We start from the raw sequence: 25,755 nt of genomic DNA on the forward strand, positions 1-25,755 counted from the left end.
CTATAGAAATTTTATATATTCTATACGTAAGATACATAGACAGAATGATTAGACAGCTAGATTAGACAGCTAAATAAGAAGACATCACTGAGTTCTTCAAACACTGCAGCTGCATCATACACATTTCTATAGCTTTTAATACTGCTAAATATTTTGTAATATACCAGAGTGAAACAAAGGAGAAGTCTCATTGTACAGAAAAAAACAATACCCTTTTATTTGTAAAGCTCTGATGAAAGAACAACTTTCCAAATGACATCCCATTTAAAAAACAATGTAAACCAACCTAACTATGGGTCAGTCACACTATACAGATTGCATCCTAAATCTTAAAGATGCCTCAATATCTTATGGAGTATTTACATATGTATCAGTTAGGTAGTAACGTTTCATTGCAATTTGTATCTTTCCAGCACATACTTATTCAATGGCAAAACACTGGGGATGCGTTTGCTTTTCTGCACAAAACTTATGAGTAAATGGATAAGGGTGTTTTTCCTGAGAGAAGGTTTGTTCTTGAAAACTGTGTTTTAACAACTGGAAATACAGAAAGTGGGATGTTTTTGCTGCAATAAAAAAAAAGCATAAGGATGCCTAGTTAACTTTTTTCTTTTAAATTATTTACGTACCATTAAGTTAAAATGTTTACATTCATTCATTCATATAAAAACTGTTGTTAAATCTTATGCAAATGATTTAACACTGATTGCTGCAACGCAAATTGCACTTCTTTTTTTTAAAAAAATTATTTTATATATGGAAGAAAAATATCTGATTGCTACCCTGTTTACAAATTCTGACTGACTATATAGAGTTCAGTCACAAAATATTAACTTTCATAAACCTCAGTCACAGTGTACATTAAAAGTTATAATGCAGTCTTGCAAAGTGAGTAAATATTTTAAAACAAAAGATCTCATTAACGGACTCGACCTTGAGAGACTTGTACCAAACATTGTGATTTCCTCCATGGGTGTACTTGAACTCTGATGCAGGAAAATGACAGAGTAATGGAGGCATACTGGATACGGACAGTGCTAACAAGAGAACTGACCTGTGAGAGGGCATCAAAGGTTTAGTTCAAGATGTGTGCATTGGCACAAGCAATACGCACATTAGCGGTTTCTTAAATTTATCTCACTATCCCTTATCATCAAAGGCTTCCCTTATCTCCCTCCCAAAAGATGACTACACCAATCAAATTCTTTGGAGAAGTGAGAGAGTGAAAACAAACATACAATCAAAAAGGCAGCGTTGCTGGATTTCTTGAAGATGTATTTCTGGAACCTAACAAAAGCTCTAGGGTGCTCTTTTTGGCTGTATTCATTTTACCCTGGGAGAGATTCACTTTCCCTTGTTTTTCTTGCATAGATGAAGAGCTGGATGCTAAGGCAGAACCTCTTTGGAAAAAACACCTCTATCATTAAGGCACAAAAACAACATCAGAGGAATGTTCTAGCCAGCACTCTCCCTGCTGCTCAGACTTCCTGATAAAACAGAACAAAACAAAAACAAGTGTGGACGTCTAAAGGCTGCAGCCCAGTGCAGGTATCCAGATTCATCTTCTCTGAATCATGCTAAAGCTAGGGCACACCAGGAATCCTGTCTCACCGATGCTGTAACTTCAGCTGTGGAGGTCAGGCTGACTCCTGTGTACAGCCCTTCTTGACCTGAATACTTGAGCGTGCTGCCTTCAGGGCTGGTGCTCTCTCCTTGGCCAGACATCACTGAAGAACCCGCCTGGAGAACAGGAAAAAAAACATAAGTGTGCTTTAACTCAGTCCTATCAATTAAACAAATCGGGAGTCTGGAGAGCTGAAAAGAATTTGCCTTTGTGAAAAATGGAGCCAGAGCTCCATGAAAGCTACTAGAAGTAAGTGTTCTATGTGCAATGCTTCTAAAGCCAAGAATTCTGCAGAAATGTTATTGTCCACTGGGTGCACCAGACTCCAAGCAGAGCCGATTTGCTTGGCCTTTGTATGAAGGATCAGGATTTGACCCCATTCTGCCGCTCTTGTACCTCAAAACCTCTGATTGAAAAAAAAACCCATCAGGACAGCCAGCGCATTCTCCCCAGTATATAACGGACCCTTCTGTTGGCATCGTCCCACCTCAAGAGCTATCAGTATTTGGGAAATATTACATGATTATCTTTCAAAAGATGGAAATAATCTACCAGAAAAAGGGAGAGCTGGACAAGCCGAAAGAAATGGAAATTAGTATGATTAGATTGTAATGTGCTAGTGCGTGGGTGGGTGTGCTCTAGTGCCCCCTACTGGATGGAATCATGGGTCAAGATTTTCAAAAATGGCTACTGATTTCGGGTGCCTACATTTTTGGGTGCCTAGTTTGAGACAATTTAAGTGGCCTAACTTTCACAAAGTGGGTATTCAGAACTTTCTGAAAATTAAACTCATTTTAGATGCCTCAAAAAGTGGGCACCCAAAAACAGAGGTAGCCAAAATAATTAGTCACTTCTCACAGTCTTGGCCAGAACCACTCAAATGTATGACATCATCCCCATACTGCTGACAGCTAGCAAAGATTCATGTTTATCTCAAGTGGCAGAGGCCTATGCTTTTGAACCAAGACGGTCTTAGCTCCATCCTTGCTGTCACCATAAAGTTTGGATTGGTTATGGTGAGCTTGAACCACAAAGTTCTCAGTGGGCATGGATTTGTTACAACCCTCCTATCCACTGCAACCTACAAAGATCTAAATCAGTGAGACAAACCACAGGGAAGGTTTGGTGGATGTGACTCTGAAATCTAATAATAGTCCATTTATTTTAACAGAGAAGCTGAGAGTTCCAAAGATAAAAACAATCCACTTTTTCCATGTGACCTAGGAGATCTGCTGAAAAGGAAAACTTCAGTGCCAGATAGAGAAAGAGGCAACATTTCACCTAATAAAGGAAATGTTTAAGAGCTGACTTCATGAGAAATTAACTCTTGGATAAATTGACTTTAAAATCTTAATTTGCTTGTAAATGGATACTTGTTGGACCAAATTCCTATAAAAGGGAATAGCTGACAGTGTGACTGTGGAAATAGCCTGCCCATTATTTAAGTGGAAAGTACACATATTTAATCCAATCATTTCACACAAAAGGAAAACCTCCCTCAGGCCCATCTCTCAGATCTTCACCTGGAGCGGCGCCAAACTAGCAGTTCTCATATATAAAAAGCAGAGACTCGCCTAAATGTTTATGGAAATTTCCACTTTTGTTCAAGGGCGGCTTCCCACAATGCTTTGTGAGTCTTCATGGTGAAAGGTGGCAATATCCACCAGTAGAGATAAATTTGCCCCAGGTTAAATTTCTTTTTCCATTGAAAGAGGTATTTGTGGTCAGCTGATATTTTCTGCCTGTGGTAAACTAGGGTCCAGTTTCCCCCTCAGCAGAGCTCTTGAAAGTTAGTGAGGGTCCATTGGTGTAACCTGAAGAAGAATTGTCTCTGGAAGTACTTCAGAAAGTATCCATGTTAATAAAAAATAATTCAGAAGATCTGACTTTGACCACCAACCAGTTATATAGGTAACACAAGACAGTATGCTTATTTCTCCTGCTATCTTTATGTTTTATTTATTAGATATTATATTGCTATTCAGTAAAACAAAATTATATTACTGTTATAAATATTTGTAGGGTGATATAAATGTTATCTGATCAAAAACAGTGCACTTTATGATGCAGATTTATTGCTACTCCTGAAATTAAGTCCATTCTTAAAAGGTCCATTTACCCTGGCATCATTCAAATGTTTCACAATGTTTTATTTACATCAGAATCCCGTGCCCCCCTGAAAAGACATTTTACGGATAATTTGCAGAGCTGATCAGAAACCAGAAATTCTGTTCAGTGGAAAATTCTAACATTTCAAAATCAAAACAAAAAGCTCCAAATTTTGAAATTTTCTGTGAACCAAAAGTTTTTTTAAAAAAGTTATTTCAGGTCAATCAAAACATTTCATTTTGATTAAATCAGAATGTTTCATTTTCTTAAAAAATTGTAATACATGATCATTTTTGAAGCAAAACGTCATTTCAAACCAATAAAGCTTCCATTTCAGATGTCAAAATAGAATGTTTGGACATTATCAACATGCTTCCTCACAATTTTTTTTCTAACCAAAATGTCATTGAAATTGACACATTCCCGTGAAAAGTTTCAACCTCAGAGAAATGCCATTTTCCGATGGAAAAAATGTTTTGTATGAAAATTTTCCGTCAGCGCTAATAATTTGTTTGAATGCTGCACTGCCTTTTCACATAATAATAATAATACCATATTGCAAAACCCACTGATTTCAATAGGAGTTTGGGTGTGCAAGGAATGAATGATAGCAACCATGGCTGCTGCTATCCTTACTTCAATAGTTGTTGCAGTGTTGAGGTAGCCATGTTGCTCCCAGGATATTAGAGAGACAAGGTGGCTGAGGGAATAACCTTTTATTGGATCAACATCTGGTGGTGAGAGAGACAAGCTTTTGAGCTTACACAGCACTTACCTGAAGAAAAGCTCCATGTAAGCTTGTCTCTCTCACCAACAGAAGTTGGTCCAATAACAGATATTACCTCAACCACCTTGTCATTCTTACTTCAAGTCTCTTGTGGTAGCAGAGAGCTTATGTTATTGGTTATGGGATATAACCAATTTTACTGCACCCAGTCAAAACGCGCATTGTAATCTTTGGGAGTTTTGCTTAAGTAAAAAACTGAGTGAGTCTGGCAAGATTTGGATCACAGAGCCTTTCCCCTCTAGGTTGGTGATTCAAATCCAGTTCTGTCATTAGTGATCAAAGTTTACTAACTGATGCCTGGTCAGTGGCCCATCTGAAAAGCGTTTGATGCTCTCATTCCAATTTGAAGTGAACATCACAAAAAGCAACCAGTCTAATTGGCCTCTTTATTGGTAATCTCAGCAGAATGCTAAATGGCCTGGAGACTTAGCTAGCGCAGGGTGGAAGCCCACTGCCCTGATAAATAAAGGACAAGTAAGTTCAATATATAAAATTTAAAAGAAAGATAATGTTTTCCTTTGGTGGTGTGCTGTCAGATCCATGGGTGTCTCCTCTCCTTCCCCAGGACTTTCCTTGTATTTGTCCTGCTTTAATGGTCTTGGAGCAGCCTACACTTTGGGAAGAGGCTTTTATATCTATAATATATAACATAGGTTCCTCTTTAACCAGAAAGACATTTTTAAAAATACATTCACCCTCCCTGGGAGGAAAGAGTTTAAACTACAGGAAAACAATATTTTCAAATTTGAACAAGTTTTGCAAAGATTGTGTACACTAGAAATTAGTGTGAAAGGTTCCCATTCACCTCTCCCTGCTGCTATTATTCCTTCGGGTAAACAGCTCACCTGCTTTTTCCTTGTCTGGAAAAAGTAATTCACTCTTTCCCTGATTCAATTCTATAAGGGTGGAGCAGAGAGATCTGTTTTGTGTTCCCATTTGTGGCTTATCTGTTAACGCTCCTGCAGATACCAGAGAATGCGGAGGCACTTCCGGCTTGAAGGCTGCATATCAGTGCCTGACCCAGACTGGGTCCAGCTCCTAAAATGAGCCAGCATGAAGTGGGGGAGGAGAAAAGGTGTGGGAGGGAGGGGGATGGGCAGGGCAGCTTAGTTTAGAAACCACTCCGAGTTAATGGCATGACAAATTCAATTTGGGGAGTTCCTAAAGTGAGACATGGAAAATAATCTTTACGTGGTGAAATGCCCATGGCTGAATCATTAGGTTACGCAGGTCTGCTCGTGATTAAACATCTCTGCTATAAGTCCCCGAACTGTATTATTGTATTATTATTACATTAATTATTAATGTATTATTGTGGATTATTTCAACCCATTTCTCTGCTGGGGGTGAGCATGATGAGTTTATCAGGGGGATGAGAGTGCCTTGGGGTGGGGGTGGGGGTGGGGAGTAGGAGAAGGCTGGTCCCCGGACTCCAGCATCTTCCTGTGGGTTGGGCTGTGGGCAGGGCCTGCTGCCCCATCCTCCAGGGCATCCTGGGCGGCCCCACTTCTGACACTGGGCACAGCACAGCTGTGAGTGTGGGGGAGGGGGACTGGCAAGGGGAGGGCTCTGCTGGGGAAGCAGGGGTCAGGGCATGACGGATATGGGGTCTCTGCTGGGGGGTGACAGGCCAGCCAGGGGAGAGCTGCTCTGGGGAGCAGGGCCTGGGGAGGGAGGTGGTAGCTCTGCCGGGTGGTGGGAGACCAGGGAGATCTGCTGCTGCCAGGGCGAGTGTGGTTAGGTAGGGGAGTGCCTGAGGTTGGATCTGCTGCCCACTGAACTAGAATCCCCTCATACTCCGTGGCTCTGGTCTCCCCCTCACCCTATGGGGCTAAGAAGCTACTCTTAGGCTAAGTAGCCCTTGCCCAAAACTGACCCCAGGGGATCCATGCTTTCCCCACAGGGCCCTCCCCTTGGCCCTAGCAGCTGATCCCCCTCGGCAGGGGAGGCACCCTGCAGCTCACTAGTCACATGGGGATTTTCCCCTCTCCCCCCACCTCCTGGGCCTCTCTGACCTCACCACTATCCAAGTCCCCTCCTTTGGGCCTTTCCCCTGTACAGAGTGAGTGTACATGGGGCATGACTCTCCAAAGGTCGGTGCAGCAAAAAAATTATGGGAACCTTTGCCATAGACCAAGGAGGCGGGAGGCCTGGGGTCAAATCCCTGCTTCACATCAGGCAGGGATCTGAAACCGGGTCTTCTACATCCTGACCATGTGCTCTAACCACGGGAGACAGAGCTGACCTGGCTTAGGTGTTTGACTCCAGGAGAGGATCCAAAGTGTGACTCCTAAGTTGCTCGGAGAGGTGGTGCTTAGGTGACTCCCTCTCCTTGGCATTTCCTACTGGCTAGCTTAGACAGCTCCCTGCCCAGCGAGCTGGCTTTTTTGAATCCCCTTTTCAGGCACCTAACTCTCCCCAGGTCTTGTATAGGAAACCTGGGCACCTAATTCAGGGTAGAGAATTCCACTTGGCAGCAGGACACCTAAACGTTGGGTACTGCAACGCTCAGCCTAAGTTACCCATGTGAATTCCACCCCATGTGTAGGTCTTTGGGGACAAATTCAGAGCAGCCATGGCACAGAGAGAGAGTGTGAGACTGTGTCCAAGAGGCAGAAACTGAATAGAGTCAGGCTGGAAGAGTTGGAGAAGGAAGATCAAGGAATTTGAAGTGTCAGGGTGGGATCCCAAAGTTGTAGTGAATCCTCTGCCTAACTGGCATTGCGCTTATAGTTCTCCCCAACAATATAAGACACAGACAGATACCACTACATACATTTTTTACACTAAAGCCTAAAAATCTGCTGCCAGTTTTATCTTGTGAGAGGCAGCCTTGCCGACTAAGAGAGGCAGAATTCCTTCCCTGCTCCCACTTGTTCCAGGGGGAAGTAACCAACTATTAATACTGGCCCTGAAACCAGTGGCAGATGACTAACCCCATGCACAGACTCAGCTGTGAAGGCCATAATATCAGGGGACAGAGTCAAGCTTCCACCCACTCCCAGCGTCTTTCAATCCACTTCCTCCCAATCTGCATTGTGGTGATGGAGAGAATACTAGAGATGCAGCCTATTATCTCCCCGCCCCCATGCTGGCAGTGGAGATGCAAAGAGGCTGTGGAGGAGATTTGGGAAGGGGTGCAGGGATTAACCAAGAGCCATGAGCTGCCCCTTAGTTAATACTTTCACAGGGCTTTAAAGATCTAAAGTGCTATATCAATTCTAGGTGTTACTGGTTTATGGCTAGATCTATAGTAAGCCAGTCTCTACTGATAAATGATGTGCACCCTGTTGCATTGCCCTGGCTTGGCTCAGCTTCAGTGATAACCTTTATTTATTCAAAGCACGCTTACAAAAGTTCTTTGTTACACAAAACCTGATTTGGTAAACGTTGGGGGTTCCCTTAATTTTCCAGTGTCCGTGGCTCTCCTGTGAGCCTGCCTATCCATAGCACGTTCTCTGAATATTATTCTTCTGAATACTATTGTTTCCTTTTCTGCTGTAATCTTGTCTTAACAATGATTGACTTCAAAAAAAGTATGAATATAACAAAAATGGAATTCTGTTGATTCAGTGACATTGCCACTATGTAGAATTATATTTTTAATGCTGGTGTAATTACTCCTTTTGCTTATACTAGAAATGTGTAAGTTTACATTTACTCTAATCTCTCCTTTATATTATACCAAAATAAATCTATGGTTAATATGTCACTAATTTCCAAAAGACAGCCAATATTCCAGCCTGGCAAGACTGCTGTCCATGCTATTGTCACTCTAAGGACCCAATCCTGAAATCCTTCTAAAAGCAAAATTACAAGTGAAATCAATGGGAGTTTTTCCTCCACAAGGACTGCAGGACGAGGCCCGACATTAGACTATCACAATATTTATTTGTATGGCCCTTCTGAGAAAAATTTTGTGTTCGTTTCCGCTCATTAATAAACAAAACCAAACAAACAAAAATGTCCTTAAGATTTTAAATTACACGGCATTGACTCCATTTTTTTGCTGCACAGACTCACAAAATTGCACTGTTATGCATTAATGGACACATATATCTACATACACCCACTCAGTTACCAGATAAACAGGAATGAGCTCTTCAGTTCCAGAATATTGCTTGGGCTGTATGGGTGTAAGTGAGGGCAATATCTGGCCTGCTATGCTTAAAATTTATCATGACCAGGACAACATAGACAAAGGACCCAGTCAGTCTCTGTCCACCCATGATGCGGGCTGAACGTCAAAAGAGTGGAAGTGCTGTCCAGGAGCATAAGCTGCAACAAAATGTAGAGCACCATCATGGTCCCCGTGAAAGCAAGCCCAGGTGCTCCTCATGGACACTGGACGCACAAAGTACTGGCATGCTGCAAAAAGGGTGATCATATCTATTCCACAGGGAGCATAAGTAGGCAGAAGAAGCTCCCCTATGTGGTCTCTACTGGCCCAAAGTAAAAAAACAGATGTAAAGGACAGCACTTCTAGACACGATCCAGGCTGCTTTACAAGGCACCATTTGTGATGCACATTGGTTCCCACTGGCACATCAAGATTCCTATTCATTGCACAAATGGCAACAGGAGAAGTGGGGCCCTGGCTGCTGTGCTCTGATGTGGATTTACATCATCCAGACAGCTTGCTATATGAGTGTGCCATATTTTATGCCCAAGACACAATGGCCATAGCAATCCCAATGCCAGGTGCTGTAGTGGCTCCTCTTGCCACAGAGTTCAGGGCCTCTTTCAGCTCTTATATAGGCCCAACGCTTTACTGAAGGGAGAATTCCCTCATTGTTGCTGTATCCTCACTGACATCAGCTCTGGCTCATGGAGACTCCATCTATTGCCATAAAGAGCAGACTTTGTAACAGTCTTTACACTGTGTTTTGTCCTAATGGGGTAATGGAATACTGCTGGCAACCATGCCCACTGCAGCCTCTGCACATCTACAGAAGGGTGTGGACTGGGGCACATGCATTTTATATTAGTTTATTTCAGCATATTGTTGTGTGCAGTTTTCTCCTCTGTGCACCTAAGGGGGGGCATCAGTGGGATGACGTGTCTCAAGATATAGAGGCAGTATGTTTTGAAAGTTTCAAATATTCTTTTATAAGGATATAAAGCAACTTCATATAGCCTATAAATGGTGCTGGTCCATATTAACAATGGAGAAAACTCAGTACTTATACACAGAAATGGGCCCAAACTAAAATCCCTAGATCCAGATGTGAATTTTGCAAAGAACCCCCATCTTTATAATGGGTCATCCCAAAAGCTCAGATGCAAACACTTCCAAACATTGGGATGGTCTAAGTCTGGAGCTGGATCCAAATATTATAATTCATGCCCATTGCTATTAATCAATCATATGTTTTAATTTTTTTAACTTCTTCAACTAGGGGCATAAAATCAACATTTAAGCCATCGTCTTTTCTCAAGGCTGGCAGCCAGTAAAATTCCCTGTATGAAATGTGCAGTTTCAAAGCTGCTCAGTTGAGTAACTGCCTTTCAGAGGATAAGAACCTTCTCCCTCCACCCACCTCCCCCATTATTTTACTTTTAAAAGAAACGGAAAAGGTAGGGCTGAAAATGAATCTTGCTGAAACAAATTCTGCTGAATTTCATTCCCATTAGATTTCCACATTGCTAGGAACTCTTTTGGCAGCCTTGCAAAAGCATAACAAATTACTTTTGTACCAGCAAAGGAATTCATTTTCTCTAAATGATTCATTTAGCAATAACATTTCTATGAATTTCAGGCAATAGTTTCTAAAACTTCATATATTTTTCCCTAATGTATTTTGGTTCTTTTTTGTCAATTTAGCATTTTTCTACTCCTCAAAGAATAAGAAGTAGGGCAGTCAAAAACGTGTCAATACAGTGAGCTACATGGAATGAGTTTGTTGGAATATATAGTTCATTATAATTCCCAGTGAACAAGTGTCCACATTACAAAAACACCAAAAGCACAGTTGGCCCTAAATGACAACATTTTTGCTAGAAAAACCGAGGACTAAATAGGCATGGAGTCATCCCTATGAGCAGTTCTTCCAGCTGATACAGGTAGATCAGCAGGGGGAAGCTTGAACTGCTAATGTCTGGGCTGTACCTGTTCTAATAATAAATAGAGAATGGCCATCAATCCATCAGCTCTAAATTCTCATGAAAAAAATATCTGAATGGGTGGAGAGGGAGAAAGAGGCTTGGCATTAATATAAATTTTTTTTACATGTGATCAGATTTAGGTTCCATTGCTCTGAGATGCTGAATGCCCTTAATTCCCATTGCCTTCAACAGGTCCTGAGCATGCTCACCAACTCCTGTGATTCAGACACAGAGACCGAGCTTACTTCCACTAAAGTTAATGGTGAAGCGCCCCATGACTTCAATGGCAGCAAGATCAAGCCATAAAGACCATGACCTTCTGCTTGCATCTTCTTGCCTCTCCTGTTCCTTTCACATGTTAATTATTGACTGCCTAAAGCAAACAAGGTTATAAGATCAAGTGCGTGGACATGGGTATATATAGTACATGCCATTATTCCAACTACTTCACAGATTCAATTCTTATAATGTGCATTCATGGTTCAAAATGGACAAGTGGGAGATTACTTGCCGTTATTACTGGTTTAGGTCTCATCCAATGCCACTGAAGTTAGTGGTGAATTTAGATCTAAGTGGATTTTCTTATCAAATGTTTGGGAGAGGGGAGGGCACAGAGGGAGCCTGAAACCCAATCATTTTCCATTTTAGACCTATGTTTTAGTTTCAAATTTCCCTTCCTTTAATGTATTTTATTTATTGTTTGAACTCTCTGAATTCTTTCGTGTCACATACAGCCTTTTAATAACATCGCTTGCTGGCATCAGATACAAAAGTCCAGCATCTCTGAGCAGGATTGTTGTAAATAAGTCCACAAACAACAAAACTTGTTTTTGTTTTTGTTTTGTTTACGGTGAAACTGCATATTTCAGGAAAGAAACCACGGAAAGGAATTTGGATCGGGAAACATACCAAAAAAGAGTTATGATAAACAAGTTTCTTTTTAGTAATAAAGGAACAGTGAAAGCCATGCTAAGGGTATCTTTTAAAGTAAATGATATAGTAAATGAAGAATACAGAAGACTGCAACGGTGTGTGTGGGGGGGGGAGGTGTAGATAAATAAAAGAGGTTATAAATTAAACTACTTTTCAACTTTAACTATAGTATGTATTATCCCAAATGCTGATCTGAGGGGTGGTAAGAAGGTGTGGTGTGTAGATGAAAATAAGAGTTTGAAATAAACAATATATTGTTCAGTGGACTTCCTGGGCTCAGTCCTGTGAAGTACTGAACAGCCTCCACTCCCAGTGGGAATCTTTCCATTGATTTCCGTGGGCTTTGGATCAGGCCCTAAGTGCACATCTCAATTCATCTTGCCTGTACACAGACCTCAGGACTGAGTTTTGTTGCTTTTAGTGGGAGTTTAAATTACACTTGGGGGAGGGAGTTGTGTGTGTGTAATGCATGCACACATTTTTAAATAACTTTTGGAAAAGATGAGATGGGTGGTGCTTTGAATTATACATGCATGTTGGCCAGCATTCAAGGAATTTGTGTTATGTGCACTAATGTTATTGATGTTGTCACGATGCCGTGCATTGCTATTATGTCTAAAAAAAACAGTTTTAAGATAAAACCATTTAAACTCTTCAAAACAAAATGTTTTTGTGTAAGCTTTGGTTGATTTAATCATAAAATTTATATAGATCTTAATTAAGAGGTCTGTAAAGTACTCCAGCTTGTCGTTTTGTTTACATTTATATGTAATTTCCTCAGAAAATCTTGCTCCTGTATCAGCTAACAAAACTGAAAAGTTTGTTTAGATTATTGTACTGTTAGATAAGATAAAAGCTGAGATAACATATTGTACAGCGATCAGCTTGCTTACAAATAAAGATACTTTTTTATCACTTACCCCCGAGGCTGTAGTTTGTGTGCTAGGGGAAGCATTTTTGCTACAATCATCTGAGTTAGTAGAAGACGTGGATGTTGGAGTCATAGGAACTGCATTATTATTGTTACCTGCAACAGCAGTAACTTTGATTAGAAACAAATATTTTCCAGAATGACAAAAACCTTACATCCAAATATCCTGTCTTACAATATTTACCAGAACATGTCTTTGACTTATTTATGTTCTTTGGTTTTCGCTTTCTAGTCTGAATTCCTTCTTTTTTCATGGCAAGAGGCCGAGGAACCTGGGGGGGGGGGGGAGGTGGGGAGAATGAACACAGATCATAAAGTTTTTCATGTACAGCACTCAGCAGAAACCAAATTTTAACGTAAGATCAAATGGTGCTACCAACTAAATCAATTGAAATCAACACTTTAAAGCATTTTTATGATTATATAGACTCTACTTTCCAAAAAATACCTAATTTTTCCACTGTTCTAGCAGTGATTCCAAAAAGCCTGAAGTTTTTACTTAGGCAAAACTCTCATATACTTCAGCCAGAGATTTTCCTAAGTAAGGACAACAGGACTGGATCCTAAGGATTTAGAGGCTGATCCTGGAAAACAGATACACATGAAGGGCCCAATCCTGTTCCTACTGACTCCAGTTGTGCATGAACAGGCCTTGACCTAAGTGCTTGTAGGATGGGTCTTTAAAACGTAATATATATTCTTTTTAAGTATTTATCCATGTGAACTAATGTATTCAAGCTTATCTTTATACCAAGAAAATGCGTAAATAGCTGCTTTGGAGTCTGGGTCATTAAAGGCACAAATAACATACCTTTGAAACAGAAAATATGTATTCAAAATTAATATCACTTACCCAATTAAAAATAGCTTTGGAAAATATAATCAATTAATGTACATGATATGATCATGTTTTATAACCATCACTTAATTTCTTTTTTTAAAATGCTGGACAAAGTATTGATAAATTCTAAAATCCCAATCCTTCAAAGCCTTATACATGTGCATAACTTTAGTCACAAGATTTCCCAGAGTCTAGAGCTAAATGGATTCCATTATATTCACAGTACAGTTATTTTCTTACACCATTATTTTTCTACATTTGCTGAAAAAGTATAACCAACAATTTACTAACTAGTGCCATTCTGAATAATTTTTTTCTTATTCTTCAATTTAACATACATTTACAGAATCTTTAAGATAGCCTCATTTAGGCTCCGATCCTGCAACATTAAAGTCAAAGGGAGCTTTGCTATTGACTTCAATGAGCACAGACTCAAGCCCGTGGAGCCTGCTCCTGTTAGTGCTCAGCACACTGAAGTCAATGGATGTTCCATATGAGGACTGGGTCCTTACGAAACAGGAATCAAATGTGGACTGAAATAGCTGCCTACCCCGTGAAGTTTCATATAAAGGCCACAGGCATTGCATACTGGCTCGCCCTCTGCATTCCTACGCCACAGGGTTGTGGTTGTGGTGTGACAGTTGGCACAAGACAAACCAAGCCGTCTCGAAGAAGGCTAGGGGACAAGCACAAGTAAACAAAAACATAAACAAACAAATATAAACAAGTGTAGTTTGCCACTTAACAGCTGGAGAGAGGAATAGACTGGTAACCGGTTTACCAAAGCTATGTGTAATACAAAGTCAGTATGACAACATTCAGCTTCTGTAAGCTGCTTCACAACCTAATCTAATTAAGCCCTCCACCCACCCCAGAGTGTCTGTATTATTATCCTCATTTTATAAACAAGGAAACTTATGCAAAGAGGTAATGTGATTTTCCCAATTCTGGAGAGGTAAAATTAGAACTCAGGAGTTTCTGATCACCAGTTGTGTGTCCAGATCATGGGATATCATCACTTCCTCTGATAAGGTTGGATATGAAAGGATTTCAACAGATTTCCATCCAAATGAAAACGGGGCAGTGCACAGTGGAGCACTCTCCCTTTTCACAATGTGCTACTGTAAAGTAATAGTTTGGACGCAGCACTTTTTTGTGTTGCCTTAAATTGCCTACTTTTTAAGCATTGCCTTAAATTGGTTTGAGAAAAATCAGCTTCTTTTAATGACCTTCCTACATCAGCAGTGAAAAATGAACATTCCAGTATGGCAGGGATTCTGTTTAAAGCAAAAAGACAGCTCAATTTTCACAAGCTGAACTTCACCTGAAGGGCTGTCAGCTGCAAACTTTTGTTTTGACATGGAAAAGGAATATGGAACAGATATCAAAGGGACTTAATATGTACAACAAACAGTGTCATTTTTGTAAAAACATATTTATCACCAAGTGAAAAACAACATACTTCAGGAACATGCTTTACAGAACAGTGCTCTCTCTCTCTGTGTGAATGTTCTAGGAAGTCAGTAAATTGGTGTGCGACAGCAAGGTCCATATTATAAACAAGCCATTTATGACACTCTTCGGTGGAGTTTGGAGCCAAGATGAAGCAACCTTATATCAGAAAATACCATATAACAAAGAGCTTTATGACTGCAGACTATATATCATAAGTGAAGCCAGTCCTCATAAATATTTGAAATGAAGGTGAATGGGTTATAAAAGTTCCTGTAACAAGCGCTCTCTTTCACATTCATCACAAGCAAGGAATTCCAGCTACATCATAAATCTGTTATTTTACAAAGTATTGCAATGTCAAAAAATCTGGGACTAGCTATGTTTGCAGGCTGAAAAGATTTGCATGGAGCAGTCAGTTTCAGTGCACTGCATTCAGCCCATCATGACCATAAAGAAAGAGTCCACAACAAAAACTAATTTCTTGGGCCCTTTCCATTTGTATCATTTACTGTTGGTTTGCTCGAAATATCTGGAGACCTTTGATACCACACCTGCCACACAGAAAACACAAAATAATGTTTTCAGAATGATAAGTACTTTTCAGAGCTATAGTCAAGTCTCTTGAATTCTATCCATTTGTGTAACTAAGTAGTGAGCTGTAACTTTACATCACAGTTGTAAAGAGAATTATAAATTAAATATAATTGCTTTGACTGGGAACTTTGAATCTAAAAGTCATTACTGATTGCATACTGAAGATAATCAGCAAGCTGTGGTTTCAGTCGGTACCAATTTAAGGCAATACGGAATGTACTGTAACAAATAATTAGTACTGAAACAGAATTTGTCATATTAATTAATAAAAGAAAATGAAAGATACACACTGCTTCCAAATTCTGCTTACCTTCCTAAAGCAAAATAACTGTTGAAATCAAGAGAGTTTTGTGTGTGTGTAACGTGAACAGGATTTGGCCCCAGTGTATATGCTGCATTTTCTAAAATTTACATAGTTGGATCTTACCACAATTTTTTTGTATTTCTTCTATTTTTGTTTGCATGAAAATTAGCATAAGTTTCAATATATTTTATATTGAAAGTTTTCTATAATTTTCTGCATCGCTGTTGTAGTAAAATCTAATTTATCTAAAAAACTATTTAACTTTCAAAAAGTTTTGGCACTAAAATGGAAAAAAATCTTGGCTTTCCTGCTGCAGGAGCTTTACCACTGACTTCAGTAATAGTAGGACAAGGGCCAAAACATGCTTATCATCTTCAAACCATTTTTTATATATACTTACAGATGTATGAATATACAATCATACATAATATATAATTTGGTTGTATGTATTTGGAATCGATTATGACTATATTTTTCATAGAACACTGTAAAACTTTTGTTTCATTGAGGTGTCAGATTGAAATTGCTGCAATGCACACACACACAAAAGTGAAAACCAGGAACACCATGGACCAGATCCTCAGCTGGAGTATATCTGTTCTATGACCTTAAAGTTAGGAAAGCTATGATCATTTACACCAGCTGAGGATCTGACCCCATGTGCTGCATTTTTCCTGCTAATTAGTCTTACTTAATGAAATTTGCTAAATAACCAGTTAAGAAATTGAGCATTCAACAGTAATTAACTTTTGCTTTTAATGAATTATTTGGCTTAAGAGCAGGCATTTCACTAGATGAATGTTGACATGATGAAGAAAATGTGGCTTTTAAAAGCTTGTCAGGTGTGGTTTTTTTTCCAGTTACAGAAAATGTTGTAGTGGATGGTGATAGAATTGTTGTTTAACAAAGAATGGCATTTCTTTTTATACAATAGAAATATGAAGGAACTGCAACAGCTGGGGTGATTGAAGGGGTCTTGAAGCTTGATCAGTTTGTCACACTGTCTTCAGACACTGGGGGTCCAAGCCCTGGTTTGGATTATGTCAACATCACTTATTATAACTATCCCATTAATGGCAATTATCGAAAGGAGAATTCTCTTTCTTTTCTGTCCTCAACACAGATTTATTAAAACCTGTCTGCAGTTCCCTCTTGTTCCATTTTCTCCTTCCCTCTTCAGTGCCAGTGCTGAATTATAAAATGGGGTTCTGGTCTGTAGTGTTTGTTCCCCCCGGGGTTTCAATGTGCGTTTTTGACAAATTATGGTTCATTTTTAGGCATAAAACAAAAAAACAAAGGCTTTTATCTTGTTTAAGCAATTGGTTTTCCTTGAATTATATAAACAAAAATCCCAGAGATCCAGAGAAATGAGCTCTTCACAAACAAGGTAGATCTTTAAGAATTTCTAGCCCCCTGGACAAACAATTTTCAACACTGCGAAAAACTGAAACTTCCAGTATTTTCAGTGTGTATTTTTAAACATCTGCTTTGCTTCTTTGATGGGGGTTTATCAATTTTAAAAAAACACCCAAAGGGAGAACTCTTATTTCCCCTGTTTATGCTCCAACATAATTATGACCTAAAGATGAGCCAGGCAGCAACGCTGGACTGAAGCACTAGAAGGACAGCAAGAGGGCTGCATAGGGGGAACCTAGGTTACAGCATAACCGGCTAAGGCTAACACATCTTCTCACAGGTTAGTCTGCCACTTCACCCACGTTAAAGGGGCTTTTCCACTGTGTTGAACTCATTTTCTGCCCGTCAGGACAGGGTCACCCTGAGCCTACAAGGTGCTGAGCAATGAAAGCTGTGGGCACTGAAGGCCTGTCGCTGCATAGTTAGGTCAATGGGGGGGTCTTGCTACTGAGTTCAGTGGGAACAGGACTGAGCCCTACATTCCTGGCAGGATCAGGGACTGTGTGAGTGGGCAGAGGGAGCTAAAGGGCAAATTGTGGGAGCTAGGACTGCAGGCTCAAGCCCTAGGAACAGGGGGTCGGTATTTGAAGGCTTCTGACGTCAGCAGCCGTTCACACTCAAAAGGTGTGACTCCAGTTTCTGAGGGGGGGGGCTGGAATGTGGAATGGGGCTGGCTCCCAGCCGTCTGTGCCTGGCGCTCACTCACTCACCACTCTCTTCTGGGGTTTGATGAGGGGCCTGCTTAGGCCGTTCATTTTGGTGTACAGCCCGCAGGCGTTGCACAGATAGTTGCCGGTGCCGTCCCTTCTCCACAGAGGGGTCTGAATGGAGCCGCAGTTCACACATTCCCGGCTCTCGGACAGATCTTCCAGCAGGTCTAGGAGGGGGACACAGTCAAAGGAAGGCGAGTTAACAATACAACCATCCCCTGCTGTCAGACCCCGGGGAGCGAGCTGAAATCAGCGGGCAGAGATCGCTGGCTCTGCGGGGAGGGCTGGGGGCATTGCGCAACAAGACGGCGGCAGGAAACTTGCCCAGCCCCAGCGAGCTTTGCCCTCTGCTTCCTCCCTTTGACTCATCCTCATCAGAGCCATTTTAAAGCGAAGTCGTGCAAGGCCCGGCTGAACCGAGATACCCCGGCCGCGCTCCCCCTTCCCCCCCCCCCAACCTGCGTCGTCATTTGCTCTTCGGAGCCTAGCACACGCTCAGGTCACGGCTCTCCTGTGGCAGCAAAAGGCGCCTTGGGCAGACGAATCAAAGTGACCCGTTTACCATCTGTCCCCGGGGGCTCTCTCGCGGTCTTGAAGCCCCAGGCCAGGCTGACCCCCCCCAGTCTCCAGCCCTTAGCTCCTCCGGCCACAACGCAGCTGCAGGCGCGACTCTGAATCTCTCACCACTGAGGTCAGCGCTGTTTAAAACACCGCCTGATGATGTTTTCAGCCCGCATGGCCTTGATACAAATGTTCCTCTCGTGAGAGAGCGTGACCAAAATGCCACACAGTAAAAAAAGAATCGTGTTAACAACCCACAGGGTGGGACTTCCCCCCCACGGCCCGATCCTTCGCACGTTGATCACAACGAGAATTTTGCCATAGTGAAAACCCGCAGGACAGGGCGGTTGGGTCAGTTAAAGATGCAATCGTGAACATTTGAAACTGAAAATCACACAGTGCGATATTTACCAATTTTCGTTTAGTCTGGCAGAATTATTCGGATCTCAGAATTTTACCAACCTTTAGTATATTGCCTATATTGAACAGAATCTATTTTCAATCAGAATTGCTCGCGGTGTTTATTTAAATTATTTATTTATTGTATAGAAAGAAGCAATAAATTAAAAGGTATTTACACAGGGCAGAGATTGGTGTTCAAAACTCTTATGTTCGTTGCCAAAATATCCACCTTCCAAAGTCCACTTGGGAGTCTAACTGTAATCATAGTAAATTGGAAGTGAAGTTAGTTTTGTCAAATAATTCTCACTCACGACTGAGCAAGTGTTTGATCGTTTTAGATTCTTACTGAAAAAAATGCTTTACAACTTATTAAAACTTCAATATAAAAAAAGCCTTTGCTAACTGGATTTTACTAAATCTGTAGTTGAGACAACGATTAGTGTTGTGTGTGCGGGAGAGAAACTAAATCTCATTATTAAGAAATATACTAAGTGGAAAAATACCTAACGTTTTATCACAGGGATCTATTAATTACTAAACAGTTAATAAAGATACACGTTAGGCAATAAATAAATAAATCCCAACTATAACAACCAAACATTTCCTCCTGTGGAACCCTTTCTTTTATCTGATTCATCTCTCCATATTTTAAAGATAGAGAACAATTTATATATATTAAAACATTTTAAATTATCTCTGTACAATATATGTGTGTGTATATATATACACACACACAAATATATATATATATATTGATTTATATAATTGTGTGTGTGTGTATATACACACACGCATATATTATACAGAGATAATTTAAAATGTTTTACTTCTATATCACTTTCTTAGTTTAAGAGAGGAGGAAGCCATTGTTGCAGAAGTGTAGCTTCATAATTGATTCTCGCTCCTTTTAATGCCCTGTTCTACCTGACTTTGTTCGTCTTGAGGTTACTCTTTTATGTCTCACATATTAGCTTTGTGTTCCCTAAAGTGAAAGAGATCTTGTAAATGTCAAATAAGGGTTTGATATAACTGTTTGATTATACTAAACGTACTTCGCCTAGAAAGAAATTGTATTTCCCCCTCCCTGGTCCCCCTCCCGGCAAATTTTTCTCCTCCCTTCATTTACAAAAATTACAAGTTCAAATGAAATCAGAACATGGCAGAGTCCAGAGATCACAGTTCAAATTACACTGTCAGCTTGTAACTCTTAACACATCACTAAGATTTATTAATCTTTGCACTAAAAGCTGCCATTGAATACAGTAATCAGTAAAATGCTTAAGGCTTCAAGGACACTGGAGTTAAACAGTTATTTTTTCCAATTGTTTACTTTAAAATGTTACCTTCATACCTATGGAAAGAAATTCTGTGGAGGTAATATATCTCTAGCCTTTAGAATAGTTTTTCCTTAATCCATGCTAGATATATTTATAATTATAATAAAAGAATATAACTTTAATTGTTCAGTAAAAGCTTAGAAACTCTTACAAGTAAAGTTATGAGAATTCTGTCATTGTATTATTTATGAGAATTCTGTTTCCGTTAAATTATGAGAATTCCACGATACTCTTTGCCTTACATTTAAACAAAGAGCTTGATTACACACACTGCATGTGTTCTGAGCGCTGATCTTTTTATTTGATAAAACGTTTATAATTGGATCCATTTTAAATGCGGGAGTCTAACTTGCAGAAACAGAAAACTTTTTATCATTAGTCGGAAGTGATGTGATGGAATCGGTAGTGGGGTTTAAGGTTTTTTTTTTTTTTTTTTTTTAAACTTTGTGCAAATCTCCCCGAATCCATTATTTTCCTCTCCAACAGAGGCATTTCTCTCCTTTGAGTTCCCACCCGCGAATAAAAGAGCGTTCATGGAAATATTAGGAGACCTACACAAATCTATAGTAGATATTGTACATTTTATTTGTGATATCCGTTTATGGTTATTGTATTATACAGCAAGCACCCAGAACTTTAAGTGCCATAATTATTATAATATTACAGGCCCAAGCCAATGGGGATGTTTCTGAGTTAAAGCTAGGGGCTGGAACTCTAAGAATGGATAGCATAAGAGAACCTCAATTTGTGGAGGACTCTAATCGGTTTATTTGCTTCTATTTAAATGTTATATCAAGCATATACTAGACCCTTGACATCTTCTTAAATAAACTAGTTGATGGGGAAACCATACAGAAGGTTATTTGTGCTGAGATAATATTTCTCACACAAATATATGCAGTGTAGTTGTAGCCGTGTTGGTCCCAGGATATTAGAGAGACAAAGTGGGTGAGGGTATATCTTTTATTGGGCCAAGTCTGTTGGTGAGAGAGACACGCTTTGGAGCTTACCCAGAGTTTATCCTTACCCGGACTTGAAGGACAACTCCGTGTAAGCGGGAAAGCTTGTCTCTCTCACCAACAGAAGTGGTCCAATAAATAAAAGATATCACCTCGCTCACAAACATTATAAACAGATTGCATTCACATGCTACTCTGAATTTAGTCTAAACCTGATTGGGGGAGGAGGGGAGAAGAAAGAGATGTTGAGGTCTGGTGACTGACAGGACACCTGCGCTTTGTAGTTCGGATGCACACACACTTTGATTGTTCCTAGTCTGGATCTTGCCTACAGTCTCTTATTTCCTTCACAAGAAGACCTTAACCCCGCTCTGAAGACTGTATCTCCAGCAGCCAATGCCTCCCCCCGTCTTGCACATGCCCACACCTTTTTAGTCACAAAACTGATCTTCAGGAAAGTTTATGGGGGAATACCGTTAGAAACATTAAATTGTACCCCGTGAAATTAGCTGAGCTATTTTCCCGGCCGTTTTAAATCAGGAATTAAACATATTACACTTCGTGTAATATTATCACCGCTTTTCCAAAGACAAGGTTGTAGGGACCAGGGAGGGATATACTACCGACTTAATCGTTTTAACATTGTGTAAACGAAACAAGAATCAAATCAGTTTCTTGAGGAATACATAAGGAAAGTACATCTGGTATTTTCGAAGGAGAATCAGTGATCCAGAAAGAGATCCAGGGACAGAAATGTGTCCGCTCGCCCTTCCTTGCAGATCTAACCCTTCTTCCTTAACCTCTTTCTGTTTAGGGTTGCCCATTCCTTCCTTCCTCTTCAAACCTATCCATGAGCCTTTTCCCCTCCGCCCTCACTCGTCTATGAGCATTTCCATTCCCATAACCCTCTCCTTAGGCAGATGATACGATTGCTTCCTTGCGGGTTTGATCCAGGCCGGTTATCACCGTGTTTTACACTTCAACTTTGAAAGTCCTGACACTCAACGTTCGTGTTGCATGAGAGGAGGAGGGTTTTCTGCTTTGCTTTGCTCTTTCACTGCTATCTCTAAAAAATTAATCATCTTCATTCTCTGTGTCACGTTAGTAAACACGAGAGTGGGACTTAAAATGCCTAAATCAAATATGTTGCATTGGGGGACTGGAGAAAGATTGTTTATCGAGCGACGAAAAGATTTTTAGGTGGTTCCTTCTCTTGTTTAGAAGGAAAATTGTACTGAATCCATGTGCATAAAATATTTATTAGTAGAGTGACAGGCAAACGCAAGCGCAAAATTATAGTCCGACTGAAAGAAATTGAAGAGATTGCAATAACCAAAAATCATCGCAAAGTAACTCAGTCTTCAACCCCACAGTTAATTTAATGACGCGCATAATTTCTTTTGCTAAAAAGACGCTTCCATCCGTACATTCCGCCACTGGGAGCTTGACTGTGCCAGCGGTTTTAAAACAGAAATTCCCATTGATTTTAATTTAAAAATTGCTAACACTAACTGGCTTTGGATTTGCCTTTGGAAATCACAAAAATCCATTGACCGAGTCTCCGTAATGTGCCTGAATCGTTTATTTCGAATAGAAGATGTGATTTACACTGCATTTTTCACTATTTCTTAATCGGATTATGTTAATACGGGGAAGCACGAATATACAATAAAGAGACATCTGGAAGTGACTTACATTAACCAGTTCTTTTCTTTTCTTTCAAAAAAAAAAAAAAGACCAGGCTTAAAACGCCGATGAAAATACTTCTAATTGATGCCATTAAAAAAAAAATACAAAAAGCAAGGCAGTAACGTTTATTCCAAAAGATACTTTTGTATTACCGGCCCCCTGCCTGCCATTATCACCAAAGCCACACTATTCAAAAACACCAAAAGAAGGGGGGGGGGTCTCAAAATACTTCCACTGATCCCTTCCAAACCACTGTCCCTGCACACAACTCAGGAGAGAAAACTTATTCCAAAAGACACCTGAAGGTCCGCGGCCTTTTAGGATTCCTATTCAGCAAACTTTAGGCATATTCATTCAAAGACTGTGTTTGTGCTAATACAACGGCTCCTCCTGGCACCTTTATCCTCCCCTTTAAAAAACCCACAAACCCCACGCCCCAGGATCTTCACATTTTCTCCAAAGACACCGACCTCCTCCTCAGAGAATACACAAATAAGGACTAATAATTATACTTCAGTGCCATCTGCTTCCCTGTCACTTCCTCCCCTCTCCGCGACCACAGCTCCCAGCCTTGCAGCAGAAAAGACAGGCTGGCCACAGACAAAAAATGCCGCCCCGGCTCCCCTCCCCTGGCGGGGAAATCCTCGCTCTCGCTCCCTCGGGTTATTTCGTTCCTGTTGTAGCCCTCGAGAGCCTGGCCGGCCCTTCACCCAGCCCCAGCCCGTGGCGGGGCCTGGGCGCTCTTACCTGAGCTGGGAGCCCGCACCGGGATCGGGGTGGCTCGGCTTTGCAGACAGTGCAGCATGGAGTTCTCAAAAGGTCCCGTGGGCCAGGCCGGGGTGAGCTGGGGTCCCACATAGGAGGGGTAGTGGCCGGGGTAAGATCCGTTCAGAGGCCTGCCCAGCGGGCTGTACTGGTCCCTGGCATTGAGGCTGTTGCTGTAGCCCCCCGGCTCTCGGGAGGCCCCGTTGGCCATGGGCGGGCTGGGGGAGTAAGGGAAGCGGCCCGAGGGGTGCGAGCCGCTGCCGTTGCTGTACGAGGGGCTCTCCGAGGCCGGCTGGGGCCACACCGAGTGGCTGCTGCCCGGGTGGCTGGGCTGGGCGGCCCCGCTGCCTTGGAGGTAGGGGAGGCTGGGCAGCATGGAGCCCACGCGGGTGGTGGGCACGTAGACCGGGGAGCTGGCCGTGGAGTGCATGAAGCTGCCGGCAGATCCATCGTAAGGGGCCGGCGGCCCTTGGCTGGCCGAGATCGCCAGGGTCTGGTACATCTCCTCGGGCTGCTCGGCGCCGAAGGGGCTCAGCTTGGAGCCGCGGCTGGACCAGAGCAGCTTGTTGGTCTGGTCTAAATCCGTGAAGAGCAGGATGTCCTCCCAGCTGGGCAGGCTGGGCGCGTGGGGGGCTCCGAAGTGCACGTAGGGGGCGAGCAGGGACCTGCCCTCGGCGGCGGGAGGAGGCCGGGTCCCTTCGGGCTCGTGCTGCGGAGTCTTGGAGGAGCCGCGCTCGCCCGGGGAGCAGCAGGAGGAAGAGGCCGGAGAGGGCGGAGAGGGGCCCGGCTCCCTGGCGGGGAAGGGGCAGGAGGAGTCGCCAGCGTCCGCGCCGCACCGCTTCACCACGCACCAGCCGCCGTCAGTCAGGGCCATCCAGGTCCCCGTCTAGCCTCTGGGGAGGGGATGGGGGGGTGGGGGGGAGCCGGGGGGGGCACAAAAGAGAAGAAAAAAATCCAGTTAGCAAACAGACCCCAGCGTCTCCCTCTTTGCTGAGACCCGCTGGGGGGGGGGGGGCGAGGGGACCCTCTAATAGCTCCTGTCGCCTGGGCGGCGTTGTCTGGCTCCCGGGCAGAATAAGGATCAGCCGGCAAAGGTCATTAACACCCCGCAGCCCCCAGCCCCGCGTGCGTCCCACCCCAACCCCGCAGCCTCCTCGCAGGGCGCGCCAGCGGCCCGGGCTCAGCTGCCCCCAGCAATAGGTAGAGCAGGCAGGGAGCAGGGCACCAGGCTGTGCGTCCCCACCTTATCTTGGGTGGCAGATCGAAAACGAGAGGGGAAGGGGAGAGCCCCGTTTATTGTCGGCTACCCACGCGCCCCTTCCTTGTTTTCCGATGCGTGAGTCATCTGAATTCCTTCCACGGGGAAAGCGATTAGCAATGGCACGGGGCAGGTTCTCTATAGCTCTGGGGAAACAGACCCACGGCGTTCCATCAATCCGTGTCTTTCCCTCGGTTTTGTTTGTTTCAGACAAAAGGTCGCAAAAGGGACGGGGTGTGCAAAGCCCACCCAGGAGAGGCGATCTGCTAAGGGCGAGGGGCATGTACCTTTCGGAGGAAGCTGGTGCCAGCCTGCGCCACTTACTCCGGGCCTGTGGAGTTGCAAGTCCAAACCCACTATAGCACACCTTGGAAATGGCACCGATCCACAATCAACAAACTCAAACTGCTGCACGTCAGACCAGCCGGGCCCCCCGGCGGAGATCACACCGCGAGCGTATTAAACAGGCCACACACACCCCCAGCCCAGCCCAGTGCCAAGTCCTTGGAGGAGAGGGGTAGAAAGCGACAGAGAGAGTTTGGAGAAGGGGGAAGTGTCAGCCGCTCAAGCAACAAAAGTGGACGCGCAAGTTTCCTTCTCTGAGCTTCCCAAACCACCTCGGGGCTCTTAAGATAACCACATGAATATCAGTCCCAACACACAAACCCCCCTTGCAAACAGGCACAAAATACGTCTCTCCCTTTGCAAGATAACTAGGAGATAAGGGGCGGGTAGATAAGGCTTCCAGGCAAAGGGATCAGAAGTCTGTCCAGAGCAACTCCTCTTGCACCAGCAGAACCCTCAGCGAGCCCGGATCGTGTTTTAAATCAAGAGGTACAAGAAGAAACAAAATCAGTAAGCAAACCTCTCGTGATTGCTTCGCATTGGCTTCCTTGCTTTGGTCTCAGCAGGCTTTAATCCAGTGAGCGAGGAGAGAGGAGAGCGGCAAACTCGAGTCCAGCGGCTACTGCGAGC

At 42.5% G+C, this 25,755-nt stretch overlaps 1 protein-coding gene across 1 annotated transcript; it reads right to left on the minus strand.

Moving 5' to 3' along the window:
• Positions 1–215: 215 nt before the first annotated feature.
• On the minus strand, positions 216–25,742 carry GATA6 (GATA binding protein 6). Its single transcript, XM_074944510.1, has 7 exons — positions 25,646–25,742; positions 23,505–24,415; positions 17,810–17,976; positions 13,881–14,006; positions 12,674–12,761; positions 12,479–12,585; positions 216–1,740 (listed from the first exon to the last, which is right to left on the minus strand). The coding sequence occupies exons 2-7, from the start codon at positions 24,394–24,396 to the stop codon at positions 1,573–1,575; spliced, it is 1,548 nt and encodes a 515-aa protein (XP_074800611.1). The 5' UTR covers positions 24,397–24,415; positions 25,646–25,742; the 3' UTR covers positions 216–1,572.
• Between the last annotated feature and the right edge of the window lie 13 nt (positions 25,743–25,755).

This window comes from Natator depressus, chromosome 2 (assembly GCF_965152275.1).
Source record: "Natator depressus isolate rNatDep1 chromosome 2, rNatDep2.hap1, whole genome shotgun sequence".
NCBI lineage: Eukaryota > Metazoa > Chordata > Testudines > Cheloniidae > Natator > Natator depressus.